At 42.0% G+C, this 14,076-nt stretch overlaps 2 protein-coding genes across 5 annotated transcripts; both read right to left on the reverse strand.

The window, feature by feature from the left end:
- Positions 1–467: 467 nt before the first annotated feature.
- selenow1 (selenoprotein W, 1) lies at positions 468–3,206 on the reverse strand. Of its 2 annotated transcripts, XR_010459966.1 has the most exons (7): positions 3,016–3,206; positions 2,716–2,740; positions 2,546–2,599; positions 2,342–2,416; positions 2,142–2,238; positions 1,766–1,916; positions 468–1,554 (listed from the first exon to the last, which is right to left on the reverse strand). XR_010459966.1 is itself a non-coding variant. In XM_065004868.1 (6 exons), exons 1-5 carry the CDS (start codon positions 3,174–3,176, stop codon positions 2,161–2,163), a joined length of 393 nt encoding a protein of 130 aa, XP_064860940.1. In that variant the 5' UTR covers positions 3,177–3,206; the 3' UTR covers positions 468–1,916; positions 2,142–2,160. The 2 variants fall into 2 exon arrangements, 1 of the variants encoding a protein (XP_064860940.1); XM_065004868.1 differs by having other exon boundaries at positions 468–1,916.
- A 341-nt stretch (positions 3,207–3,547) lies between these two features.
- On the reverse strand, positions 3,548–14,069 carry LOC115101382 (EH domain-containing protein 2-like). Of its 3 annotated transcripts, XM_029620834.2 has the most exons (7): positions 13,746–14,040; positions 7,713–13,137; positions 7,409–7,585; positions 7,002–7,099; positions 6,056–6,468; positions 5,731–5,895; positions 3,548–5,304 (listed from the first exon to the last, which is right to left on the reverse strand). In XM_029620834.2, exons 2-7 carry the CDS (start codon positions 7,934–7,936, stop codon positions 4,765–4,767), a joined length of 1,617 nt encoding a protein of 538 aa, XP_029476694.1. In that variant the 5' UTR covers positions 7,937–13,137; positions 13,746–14,040; the 3' UTR covers positions 3,548–4,764. The 3 variants fall into 3 exon arrangements, with proteins under 3 accessions (XP_029476694.1, XP_029476697.2, XP_029476696.2); XM_029620837.2 differs by lacking the exons at positions 3,548–5,304; positions 5,731–5,895; positions 6,056–6,468; positions 7,002–7,099; positions 7,409–7,585 and having other exon boundaries at positions 9,608–12,855; positions 12,981–13,137; positions 13,746–14,042; XM_029620836.2 differs by lacking the exons at positions 3,548–5,304; positions 5,731–5,895; positions 6,056–6,468; positions 7,002–7,099; positions 7,409–7,585 and having other exon boundaries at positions 9,608–13,137; positions 13,746–14,069.
- Positions 14,070–14,076: the final 7 nt, after the last annotated feature.

Here is a 14,076-nt window from a genome sequence, read left to right on the forward strand (position 1 = left end):
TACCAGTGAGCCTATGGTCTCACGAGTCTTCTCAAGTACTCAAGTCCTAGTATTCCTGGTTGGGAACCACTGCTTTAATGCATCAAATGCATAGGTTGTTCTACCTTAATTGGAGACGGTTACCAGGGAGAAAGAGGCGAAGCGAGAGGGTACCCTCCCGTCAAAATCTGTCCACGTGGGAATACAGTGATTCTGCTTATCTGTCAAGCAGAGCGACTGCCTTCCTGCCTTTGGGACAACGACTCCCATTGTTAGGGTGGAGACAAGACCAACTCATCACTGTATACAGTATCTCTGCTGTTATTGTTGAGAATGAACCAGATGGCAATCCTTCACATAGGGACACTTACATCTGCAAAATGCTCATTTCTGCCTTTTACCAGCTTCACTCTGAAGGTGTAGTGATGTACCATTTTGAAAACAGATGTTAACTGACTTTGGTATCCTGAACTAATATTCAGAATGACTAATGAAAACCTAACTTTTATTGAGGGGTTGGATATAGAAGATTACATCATAGGACCTTGAAGAATCACATTTATAATAAAATATCACTGAAGTTTGTTGATGGATAGACATGTGAAAATGAGAATGTGTCTGGACATGTGCCATCTTGGTAGGGTCAATTATACACCGAGTGTACAAACATTAAGGACACCTGCTCTTTCCAGGACAAAGACTAACCAGTTGAATGATATGATCCCTTATTGATGTCACTTATTAAATCCATTTCAAAATCAGTGTAGATGAAGGGGAGGAGACTTGTTAAAAAAAATTACAAATTTAAGACATGAGACATAGATTGTGTGTGTGCCATTCAGAGGGTGAATGGGGAAGACAAAAGATTGAAGTGCCTTTGATATGGGTATGGTAGTAGGTGCCAGGCGCACCGGTTTGTGTCAAGAACTGAAACGTTGCTCAATTTTTCACACTCAACAGCTTCCCGTGTGTATCAAGAATGGTCCAAAACCCAAATGACACTCAGCCAACTTACTACAACTGTGGGAAGCATTGGCGTCAATATTAGGAAGGTGTCCTTAATGTTTTGTACACTTAGTATACTCCTCTAACAAGTGCACAACCTACTGGTATCTACCATACCCAGGGAAGGGGATCATGTTTCACATGCTTGTCTCAGATATCACATCTGACAAATATTTCAGTTTCAACTTTCATTATGCATTAAACATGATCTAGTTTAAGAGAAGGTACATGTAACACCAATCTTGAATGTAGATTAAAACTACTGTAATGTTTATAGAAATGTGTATAAAACCCCAAATGAATGTAACACTAAATGGTTAAAAGTCTTGTTTTTACACTAAATAGATGCTGTTTAAGATGAAAATGTATCCTATTTATCTGTCATAGAAAAAAGACACTCAAGAACCAGACAGTGCAGCTCTATAACTTTCATTGAGGCATGTCTACCAAGGGTGTCACTGTCACTCACTAGTCTACTGGACATTGCAATATGCATTTCTATTGTCGAGGTGTTGGGTCTTCCTTTCCTTGTTTAATCAAAACGTCAGGCCTTTTTAAAAAACAGACAAACTAAGAGAAGAAAGTGGACATATAAAAGAAAATATAAGTTCAGAACTTGCATTTCATAGTCGCATCAACATTTGGGAAGATACATACAATGTTAAATGTTTTAAAGCTTGACCATGCCTAAAAGTACAAATAATGGAACAATGTAAGAAGCTCAATTGAAATGTTATGTTTCAATGACAAATAAACAGTATATTCTCCCTTTATCACCCACCATCTTACAAAAGCAATGCTACTGTAGGAGTTGAAGCAACCTGCAGGGCACCTCCCTGGCAGAGCAGGTTTCATCAAGCAGCACCCATGTCTTTGACAATTGGAGCACCACCATCATTATGCAATGTCAAGGAGATGACAAAGAGATCAGACTGTGGAAAGAGAAAACGATCAAATTAAGAAAATGTACGTATGCTGCTACCAGTAACAGTGTACAAGAAAGAAGCCAAAGTAATATACAAATTACATTGTGTAACAATTGTGGAAACCATGTGTTAGATGTATTTATTTTGTAACATTCCACCTATTCCGCTCCAGCCACTACCATGAGCCCGTCCTCCCCAATTAAGGTGCCACCAACCTCCTGTGGTTCATACCTCCATAATCAGCACTATCTTATTTCCCCAACACCTTATCAATGGCATCAACCAATGTTGCCATTTTCTGCTCGTTGTCCACAAAGCCTGACCCCTCCTGCAGAAAGCAAATGTTTGATTGATACAATATTTTTTAAATACATACTGTGCACACATGTTTTGTTGGGCGAAGAAACAAGTTCCACTGTTTGATACGGTACCTTCTTTGAGTGGACCAACTTGCCATTCACCTCCACCTCAAACCACCCAGAGGTTGAAGGTGTGCTTTCACCAGTCTGGTGAGTGAGTGATGGATAGAAAGGATGTGAGACAGAAAGAGGGGTGTCAGTATAGTAAATTGAAACAAACATCTGGTAACATCAATCTGCAATTTTCTGCTCTTTAGGCTACTTAAAATGACTCACAATCTCAAGATCACCTGGGAATTCATCCTCAAGCTGTGTCTTGAGTCTGGTGAACTAAAAATGAAGGCATACATACCACTCAGATGTAGAAAGAATGATTAAATCAAAAGATTAATTTTTAATCAAATTGTAGTAGCACATGTTTTAATCCACATTTAATGGACACGTACCTTGGGCCTGTACCCTCATCCACCGCTAGGCATGAGAAACAGAGATTAGTGTCAAACAACTGTGTCAAACAAAGAGCATGCTTTCACTTCACTGTGCCATGTCTATGCAACTTCATTAGCAAATAGCTCCAGCAACTCATTTTTCAGAGAACACACAAATGTGGGTGAAGGCCTAAGATTTCTCCTACCTAACAATCAATCTAGCAATTTGCAAACGCAACCAAGCGGTAATGTTACCTAAATAAACCATTGCATGGAGGATAAACTGTACCGTCAGCAGTAGTAAAAATAGCAACCTACCAGTAGATGATATGAACTTTGACTCCCATATCGCAAGTCGCAGCAGCCCTTCTCCGAGAGAGATAGTAGTTGCAAAACGGTTGTCGGTGTAAGGCTATTTCCTTGATATTTGACGTTGTTATGAAATAAATAAGGCGGAGCGACCCACGAATCATCTTCATGAGGTCCCCGTTCACACAGGAGAGAACACATCTTTACCAAGGAGGAGAGATGTGTTTTTTGCATTACCAAAATATTTCACATGAAAACAAGTATGGCAAGAATAAGTGCATGTTCTAGTCTTGATTATTTGTATGCATATACATAATGTTTTCATACATAGATTTATTCACATAAGTAAATATATAAAACAGTACATTTAGTCTACCCCTAAAAGCTTGCATCAAATGGTTTGGTTGGGAAATTCGACCTTCCAACTACGTCATCGTTGCGTTCACGTGACCACTAGACTTTAGAGAACGAAGCCCTTTTAGCCTGGAAACTGCGTAATGTCCACATCTTCTCCCGCCACAAAACACTTATTCAACAAAGATATTGTTAAAAACAAGTCTTTATTCTTCCCTAAGTGATTTGAAATAACCATTATATTTTTGCTTGATTTATTTGATAAAGGGAATATACTCTCTTATAGAATGTTCTTAAAAACATAACTTCACATTACATTAAATAATTTAATTCTACATGAAAAGCAATACCTTCAGGATTTACTCAATTCATTAAATCTAATGTGTTTTGTAGAACATTGTAAGTCGCTCTGGATAAGAGCGTCTGCTAAATGACTTAAATGTAAATGTAAACATGTCAAGATAGAGGCACAATTTATGTTGTATGGTTGCCCCCAGCTGGATAAGAAATGTATTAAGGGAACGTTTACATTCCAAGAACAAGCTCTCTCTCTGGGGGAAATTCTTCTGGAATGTAGACATTACTGAAATTGAATGGAAAAAAAGCTTGGTTGCTCCCTCACAAATGTTGTATTTCAAATGAAGTAAAACAAATTAAATTTAAAATATTGCACAAACTATACCATTGTAATAACGTTTAATAGCATGTTTTGTGATTTAAAAAAAAAGGGGGGGGGGGGGACTACACGTTTTATGAGTGCGACTCTGTGAAGTTATTTTGGCACGAGTTAAGTAATTACATGTGTTATCTAATTAATAAGACCCATGTATTTACAATGAAAGATGTAATATATTATTCAAATGAAAACAAACTACTGAATTAGTTGTTCATTTCTTAATTCTCTCTCATCAATTTTACATACACAAAAACAAATATTTGAAATCTGTCCCCATACAATCTCTAGAATTAGTCAATGACAAAACAATGTATTCTTACAATTTATCATAGTTTGATACAATTGTAACCCTTGACCTTTTTCTGATTATTTTATTTGAGATACTTGCATTTCTGTGAAATTGTTGTCAGTGGCAATTCACTGGTAGTAATTTGTATTTCTTAAAATACAATACAAATATACATATAATTAAATCAAGAAATGACAGAATGAGTCCAATTCACAATCCAGCGATCTATTGGAGTGAAGGTTTCCCAAGGAAAATCAGTGGGTGGCCTGACATGACCAAGTTGTTGGAAATCTATCCTGTACAGTCATTTTTTTCTAGGAACAAATGTTTTGTTGAATTATTTCTCTTCATTCAAAAGTGTTGGTGTTTTTGACTGCATTATGATGTTCTCTAGTTTTGCTTTGCCCAGCCCATCATAGGTTCAACCTGCCAGACTAAGCTAAACAGCTAATCCTTTATGCAAACGTTTCGAAGGTGGCACCAGGTGGGCAGGCAGCTCTCCTGGGAGCCCATAGCCCTCCAGCTTGGCCTCAATGAGGTGGATGGCTAGGGCAAACTCCTCATCATCCAGCATGCCATCACAGTCCACATCAGAAAGCCTCCAGATATGGCCAAGTACTGAGTTTGGCAGGTGAGTGCTAACCATCCACTCCTTGGCCTTAGTACCGCTCAGTTTGCCCTCATTTGGACAGAGATTGTAGAATATCTCATCATATTTTTGTTTATCTTTTGTCACCACCCACTCATCATTCTGCATTTCCCTGCTTACTCCACTCTTTGTAACTTGCTCAAAGAGAGACCAAGAAGGTTCTAAGAATGTTCCATCCGGAATCCCTGGCAGGGAAGCCTTCTTCAGATCCTGTTGATGTAGTAAAGGCATCAGCTTTGCAATGTCATTGGACAGTAACTTGTCCAAGGAAGCCATTAGGCTGGGCTTGAGTGTCTTGAACTTTGTGAAATCTTGACCCATTAGCCGTTCCTGAGAACAGAAAAAAGCAGGAAAGTCATACGAGCATGATTTTGAGTAAGTGATAATCAACTAGTCTGATTTTCTAGAAGTTGTACTGATCCTGAGAGCTTTCTGTTTCCTGTAATAAACACATCAGCAATAACCATTATGAGTAGGGCCCTGTGTTTTGTGCAATCATGTGACATGACTGGATTTGAACCTTTATTTGAAGCTTTTTCATTACATTTTTCCCTTTTGGTACAGCGCCATTGTCAGACAATTGCTTACATTTTTTTTGTGTAATTGTTATTTCTGGATGGCTTAAAATACAGGATAAAATATTACTATGTCACATTATGACTGCACAAAACATAGGACTCTAATTATGAGTTCTTGGTAAACGGAATAGGTAATCCAACCAAATATGCATGCAACAAAATTGGGAGGGTAGCAGACCTGCATCTTGGCACAGTCAGGGAAGTCACCAGCTGGTACTCGCTGTTGCTGTTGAATCTTGGAGAAGATGAGAGGAAGCTTATAGATCAGGTTCTGCTTCTTGCTCTCCTTGCAGAAAACTGTGGGCATCTCCTGCTTGAGATGGTTAATGATATGTGCATGGGCCTAGAGTGAAGAGGACAAAGATGGGAAGCACTTAACCTTTGTTTCAAAAGAGTCCATCATTTTTATAGATTCATGCCTGTGCAAATGCTCTCCAAGTATACACTTATGTTTATTTATAAACAATTATATCAAATGAATATAGACAATAAACGTGCCTCACCCTAACTAGGCGTGCCCTCTTAACTAGGTCATTAAGTTTCCGTACGGCAGCATGTCGAGGCAGGTTCCGGATATCCGCCAAAAGATCCAGTTCCTCAAGCTCCAGCAGTTGACAGTGGTCAGACAACAGACGTGGCTGTGACCAGAGGGAGACTATGTAAACCCGGAGTATTTCAGGTGTTTGAAACACCTTCCCCAGTGACCACATGAGAGCACCATACACTCGCATCAACTGTTGAGAGTCGACCCTGTCTGCTTTATTCAGTACCACACGCAGCTTGTCTTCATAGCCACACAGAGCCCCAAAGGCACGTGTGAGCTCATCAGAGAACTCCAGTTTATGTGCATCAAACAGAAGGATGATGTGGTCCACACGTTCTGCAAACCAGCGCAGCACTGCTGGGAAATCATATCCTAAATTAAGAAAGAATAGCACAGAAGTTGTATGAATCCATTAAAAGAAGTGGAACACTGAAATTGAATAACTATGAATTAGGTCAACATGCCTAATCCCAGTGGACCTAAAATATTTTATTTGATTGAGCGGCTGTTAGCAGCTCCACCCTTGGATTAATATCTCCGCAGTCAAAATAATCTGCACAGTCCTCCCATCCCATACAATAGTTTGACATCATACATTCTGCTTCAAATCAAGACCCACCCTCTCTCGGAGGACCGCGGGTGTCTCAGGGAGAGTTGGGATATCCCCCAAAAACATTTCCAATTCACAAGTGTATTAAACATACTTGTACAAATATAAGCACTCTCCAAATTATCGTTTTTTAATCAACATTAGTCTTACAAGTCAAAATTCCAGCAGGATAAGGTATACGCAGAATACATGGACTACTGAAAAGTTTTTCAATTCAAACAATTGATTTGAGATAATATATTAGGACAGTAGGACTCCTCAATCCCCCATTCAATGCATCTTTCTTGCATCTGACCTCGACTCATTCTCCTCTTAGCCGAAGATAAGATGCCTGGTGTGTCAATAATGCTGATACTCTCCAGGACTTGATTTGGCAGTAGGGCACACTGGAATCTTGGGGAAAGAGAAAACAAGAATTTGACTGTCTGCATCAAACTTTGCATGTTTTTCAAACATCACCGAAGATGCAATATGTGTTGAAATTGAAATTCTAAATAACATTTCCAAGCTTGTCCTCTTTGGTAGCACTAAAGTTAATGCAGCTCACTTTTTCATTTCTCATGACCCCCCTTTCCCTATTCTCAGGTTTTCCATCCACTACTTGATTTGCTTTGTTGGCATGGTTATATTTCCTGTCCCTGCACCTCAATTACAACATTTATTTTGCCAACAGCCACTAACTTTGCCCTGATGTCCTCTTACCTGTTCAGGAAGGTATTTCCAAAAGAGTTGAGGTGGCGAAAGGGCTTTTTGTGGTCTACTGACAGAGCATTGCCTGGGATCAGTTGTTCTACCTCCCCATGCATGATGGCAGTGAAGCTGTCTGTCGTGGGCTCTGGACCAACACGGCTACCTGGAAAGTCTTGCTCAAGGAGATATCTTTATCACACACAAAGAGATAACCAATATACCATACACCATATAAAGAAAGACATTTGTATGGCAAATACTGTATCGGTGCCACAGGCCCGTGAGCCCTTACAATAAGTTATTTAATCTAAGTCACCTGATAAAAGTAGTCTTCCCTGTCGAGTATTGACCCATCACCAGCACCATCGGTTTGTTGTCAAAATCGGCTTCCTCAAAGCTGGGAGAGTGAAAGTGTTGGAAGCCATATTGCTTCTCTATGGGAAGCAGCCTCTTATAGTAAAGATACTTGAGCTCTTTTGTGACTGCGTTGACATCCTCCAGCGTTTCAGAATTTCTGTCCTTCAGCCCCCCACTAGACATGGTGGTGGAGTAATATAGAACAAAAAGGTACTTGAAGTGTTGGTGAGTCTCTTATTCTGCTGTAGAAGAATGTGAAAAGTATTGACTGCAAAGAATGAGCTGTAAATTGTGAATAGAACACAGTGGTCTGAGCTGCCTGAGCCTATGCTGCCTCGGGGACATGCTCAGAGGGTGGAGATGGGTGTTGACCACAGCTGTTCAAGTGCACCTAACACAGACATATCACTTGGGATTGGGTGGAGGAGTGAAACAATGCAATTTTCTACTGAGAAGGCGAATAAGAAAAGCTCGGATATAATAACAATTTAAAAAAGCTCAGACACATGGTACCAATAAAAATGGTCAGCCCTGGCCTCCCAAATGGCGCAGAGGTCTAAGGCACTGAATCGCAGTGTTGCTGCGTCATTACAACCTGGGGTTCGATCCCAGGCTGTGTCATTACCGTCCGCGACCGGGAGTCCCATAGGGCGGCGCACAATTGGCCCAGTATCGTCCGGGTTATGAGAGGGTTTGGCCGGGGGGCTTTACTTGGCTCATCGCGCTCTAGAGACTTCTTATGGCGGGCTGGGTGCCTGCAAGCTGACACCGGTTGTCAGTTGAACGGTGTTTCCTCCGACACATTGGTGCGGCTGGCTTCCGGGTTAAGCAAGCGGGTGTTAAGAGACGCGGTTTGGCGGGTCATGTTTCGGAGGACGCATGACTCGACCTTCCCCTCTCCCTCTACCGTTGGGGAGTTGCAGCGATGAGACAAGATCGTAATCACGAAATTGGAAGAAAAAAAAGGGGTAAAAAAATTGAATAATAATAATTTTTTTAAAATTGGCAGCCCTTGTGCCAAACCAGAAGACTAATAGGAAAGCAAGTATGCCTATGCAATTCATCAGCCAGTCAGGCCAGTTAGTTTGGCAGACTGGTCTCATAGACTATGCCGTAACATAGAAAACATAAATCCGGGACTCAAATTATACTGAACAAAAATATAAAACGCAACATGAATTTAAAAGAGTTACAGTTCATATAAGGAACTTCACATGACTGGGAATGCAGATATGCATCTGTACCTTAACTTTATTTAGTTATTATTATTATTTTTTAAAGGTAGGGGCGTGGATCCGAAAACCAGTCAGTATCTGGTGTGATCACCATTTGCCTCAAGAAGCGTGACATCTCCTTCGCATAGAGTTGATCAGGCTGTTGATTGTGACCTGTGGAATGTTGTCCCAGTCCTCTTCAAATGGTTGCGCAAAGTTGTTGGATATTGGCGGGAACAGCAACACGCCGTCGTAACATGCTCAATGAGTGACATGTCTGGTTAATATGCAGGCCATGGAAGAACTGGGAAATGTTCAGCTTCCGGGAATTGTGTACAGATCCTTGCGGCATGGGGACGTGCATTATCATGCTTAAACAGGAGGTGATCGCAACGGAAGAATGGTACGACAAGGGGCCTCGGGAACTCATATCTCTGTGCATTCAAATTGCCATTGATAAAATGCAATTGTGTTCGTAGCTTATGCCTGCCCATACCATAACCCCACCGCCACCATGGGGCACTCTGTTCACAACACTGACAATAGCAAACTGCTCGTCCACACAACGCCATACATGTGGTCCGCGTTTGTGAGGCTGGTTGGACACACTGCCAAATTCTGTAAAAAGACATGAGGCAGCTCATGGTAAAGAAATTAACATTTAATTCTCTGGCAACAGCTCTGGTAGACATTCCTGCAGTCAGCATGGCAATTGCACGCTCCCTCAAAACTTGAGACATCTGTGGCATTAGGTTGTTTGACAAAACTGCACCTTTTAGAGTACACCTGTGTCATGATCATGTTGTTTAATCAGCTTCTTGATACGCCACACCTGTCTGTTGGATGGATTATCTTGGCAAAGGAGAAATGCTCACTAACAGGGATGTAAACAAATTTGTATACAAAATTTGAAAGAAATAAGCTTTTTGTGCATATGGAACATTTCTGGGATTTTTTTTTCTGCTCATGAAACATGGGACTAACACTTTACATGTTGCGTTTATATTTTTGTAGTTCAGGAAGTGTACTGGGCTTTAACTAAGTGGTATTTCCTCTATTGTGTGAGTGTTGATGAAAGTTACATTTGTCTCACTCAGGTGTTGTTTTAAAATAAATGTTATTTAAATACTTTTGTTTGTTTGAAAATTGTTTGAATGTTCTTGAACCATTCCTTTAATGCAACAGTTCTTCGCGGATAGTATTCGAGACATTTCTTACTTCTAAATGAACATCATGCTGAAATGATTGTACAAGCGTCGCTGCTGAACCCGTGTTTTTACTTCATGCAAACCAAGGACAAAGTGCAACAACTCCTCACAACTTTACATATAGGATACATATTATTTGGTATGGTACACATTGAAAGCACTTTACAACGACTTATGATGAAAATTCACAGCTCACATGTAGATATGTGGGCCAGACGCTAGTAGGCCAGACGCTAGTAGGCCAGACACTTTTTTTACATGTAAAAACAGACGGCACACAAGTGTGCCTTTGAGCCCAATAGCTGCATTATTTGTTTGCCTTGTCATTGATTTTTCAACTCTTTACCTAGATGAGTTGAAATCAGCTAAATCTTAAGCAGGAATAGATGGATATTTTCTCACAGACCTATGTTGAGTGGGCATATCCACAACTCTGTTCTTACTATGATACTGACTACAAGCTCACAACTCCTCTCCTCCCACCCAAGGTTTCCTCTCATAGGACACTAAAGACTGATACAGAGTCTCTCTTGTCTTCTTGGCTCCATTCTTGTCACTGCCCCTTTCTCCATGCACCGTAGACCCTCCCATCAGTTTCCCAACATAGTCACTGTTCTGGTGAAGGAAAAGAATATGATCCAAATGCTGGGACCCCAGAATGGCCCTGCGTTGAGCAACAGTAGTCTCTCTAGGAGCAAACGCTCTGTCTGCAGCCACAGCCGTAGTAGGAATAGCCAGAAATGTACGGGCAAGTCTGGCCACGGCAGGGAAGCGATGCTCCTTAGAGTGCCACCAGTGGAGAGGTGACAGGCTACGTTTGCACAAAGGCTCTGCAATGTAGTTCTCCAGCTGTTGGTGGATCTCAGGCATTCGCTCAGTGGGATCCTCTCCTAGCAGTATGTCGTACATGGTTTTGGCCACTGGGCTCACTTGATTATAGGAAGGGGGCTGCAGATGAACGATTGTTGACTGAGAGTTCATCAATCTCATCTTAGTCACTCCCCTTTCCCTTCCCTCTTCACCCTTATCACCTCCTTTATCATGCTCTCTGCTCATTTCCTCTGCCTCCATTTGCGCTTGAGCAGATAACAGTTCTTTAACCTTGTCGTGCAGCTTACTACGTGCATGTGGGCTGAGGAAGCGCAGCTCCTTAAACCTGGGTCCAGGAATGAGGAGAGGACGGCAGGGCTGTCCAGTAAGGCCTCCTCTTCACCCAGTCTCCACTGTCGCTCCATTCCTGACTGCACGGTCTCCATGACTCCTCGAGCCACAGGGCAGCTGCTCTCTGCAATGTGTTGCCTTAGGACACGGAATACGCCATGCAGGCACGGCATAAGGGCGGAGATGGACACATTTATGTCCTCACTCAAAAAGGAGGCAGCGATGCGCATGGTCTTAAGAACTGGCACCAGCTCCTGGAGGAGACGCCACTGGTGGTCCACTAAATTTGGAGCAGCTTTCTGCTCCTCTAGAACAGAGCTCACCACCCATTTCAGCCCTAGCAGACTTTCACACATGTCGATAGTAGTTGCCCAGTGCCCTGGGTCATCCAGCGCCAGACAAGCACCGGCTTTATTAGCAGCTTCTGCTTTGTGGATCAGAGCGGCAGCAGCAGGTGTGTCATGCTGGAAATGTGAAATAATCCTGCGGGCCTCAGAAAGAGCCTGTCTGACAGGTTCCATCCATAGTCCTTCCTGGATGCAGAGTTTGAGGGCTTCCCCTGCACAGTGTAATGCTACCCAGCTCTCTGGGAGATCCTGAGGCGATTGGCCTGGTCCAGCAATTTGATTTTCTTTCTGAAATCCCATATTCGCAGTCCCTCTGGCCTCTGAGGTCTTGGGAGTATCGTGCACAACACAGAAAACAGAGCTCTGGGGGAGATGGAAGTCAGAGAGAACGGCCTTTAGGGTGTCACCAAATTGAGGTAACCCACTTCCACAAGCCCTCTCTCTGATAGCGGTCATGGGACGGGTCTGCAGCACACAACGGGCCAAGTGCCAGTCTTTGTCAATAAAATGTGCACTTACAGTTAAGAACACCCGGCCGCTTGCTCCCACCTCACAACCTGCTACTGACCTCCAGTATTCAGTGCAAAGTGTTATGCCACGTGGTGCCAGGCCAGACTGAAGACACTGCTGCAGTTGCAGTTTAAGAACATCATAGCGATGCCAAATAAGGCTGCCGAGCTGAGAGGGAGATGGCACTGGGTACTGTGGTTCTAAGCAGCTCAATAGAAGACGAAATCCCCTCTCCTCCACCACAGACAGTGGCTGCAAGTCCCTGTACACCACTTCTAATATTAGGTCAGTCAGGAAGCCAGTTCGCTTATCATTGGATTCCTTGATACAAGTGCCACTGCGACTGCTATCACCAAAGTGGTTGTTCTCACTGTATAGTAATCCAGTATTTGAATTTGACGGTTCCAAATCTCGGCTGCAGACAGGGCTGGCATTGGCACCGCCTCCTACATCTGGGGGAGCACATGTGATTCGTGAACGTTTGGCCGTCCCTTTTTCAGGAGATAAGTCAGCATCCTGCTGCTCCTCTTTTACAACTACGTGCAAATCTGGCTGGAACATGAATGTGTTGGCAGTAGTAGATGTAGTGGAGATGTTGCAGGGGAATCTGGGCTGGGCCATTGGCTGAAGTGATGTAGCTGGAATCGGGGCCAAGGCCACCACTGTGTTATGGAATACAGGTGGACCATTGTCACGTATATTATGTTTGCGGACAAGGTGCTCCCTCATAGTCGTAGTGCTGTTGTGAAAAGACAACTGTCTCTTGCATATATTACACTCAACATACATCTCATTAAGCTGGATATAGTAATTCCAAACTGTAGACTTGCGTCTATCCAGAACCAGTCCTGGTGGTCCCCGATCCCCCCTTCTCCTCAAATTTGGTCCCAGACTGCTGGACAATGGGTACCCTCGGAAATCCATGTTAGAGTTGTCAGAGATCACTGGAATGCAAGATAAATACACATTTGTTCAATGTTAGGTCAATCTGTGACTAATTGCCATTTAACTACTACTACAACAACTAATTAAAAAGGGCACAGAAAACATGCACTAATTGTATGATACACCATAATGTTTGGCATGCATTTTGATTTCCTTTTCTATCTCAAAACGTGACTAAGGATCTCAACATGTTCTCATGACAGAAATATTTTCTCCACCAAAGAGTTCGAGAGGTCCCTTTGCACCTGCCCTGTCTGTCAGTTCAGACTGGGGTCCATTGATCTTTGATAAAGGTATATTTCACCTGAGATGAACGACTATATCCAACTACTAATTATCTCGAGTCCAGAAAAATGTGATTATTATATACATTTTCTTTTTTTAAATGTATCACAAATATCGGAACTCCATCTGAATACCTAAATAAAATTACAGCGCCCGTAGATTCAAAATAAGGCCATCTCTATCAAACTAGAGACCTTTGAACGGGAACTGATCAAACACTTTGGGTTATAGTCAAAAGTGCATGCGCTGAGAAAAACGAGAAACATTCAAATAACCAAATACAATTTTGACCAAATGAATGCATATGATCATGCAAAAATACCTGTGATTTCCGAGTCGGACTCTACATCTTCACTAGGTGTAGCTTTAGTGACAAGAGGATGTTTTTTTCGCAAATGGTATTGCAAGCTTGTTTTGCTGCGGTGGTAGGAAAAGCTCTGTTCGCAATGGAAACAGTAAACTATGCTTTTGTCTGTTAAGATTCCTTTCGCATCCAATTTAAAGCCAAAACTTCCATATAAACTTCCTTTGAGTGGTTTATAGCCTTCCATTGTTAGTAGTGATGGTCAATTACATAGATAACCTTTGCTTAAAATGTCTCACAAAAGTACCATACCACCACGTGTTTTTATTACTGATCACCTGATTTTACA

This window comes from Oncorhynchus nerka, linkage group LG19 (genome assembly GCF_034236695.1).
Source record: "Oncorhynchus nerka isolate Pitt River linkage group LG19, Oner_Uvic_2.0, whole genome shotgun sequence".
Taxonomy (NCBI): Eukaryota; Metazoa; Chordata; class Actinopteri; order Salmoniformes; family Salmonidae; genus Oncorhynchus; species Oncorhynchus nerka.

What these genes read in the sequence shown, in the direction of transcription:
- LOC115101382 (XM_029620836.2), bottom strand. Translation starts at nt 13,974, where the DNA reads ATGGAAGGCTATAAACCACTCAAAGGAAGTTTATATGGAAGTTTTGGC. An exon ending in GTCCGACTCGGAAATCACAG is followed by an intron (nt 13,138 to 13,745) that starts GTATTTTTGCAT and finishes CTTGCATTCCAG; the next exon opens with TGATCTCTGACAACTCTAAC.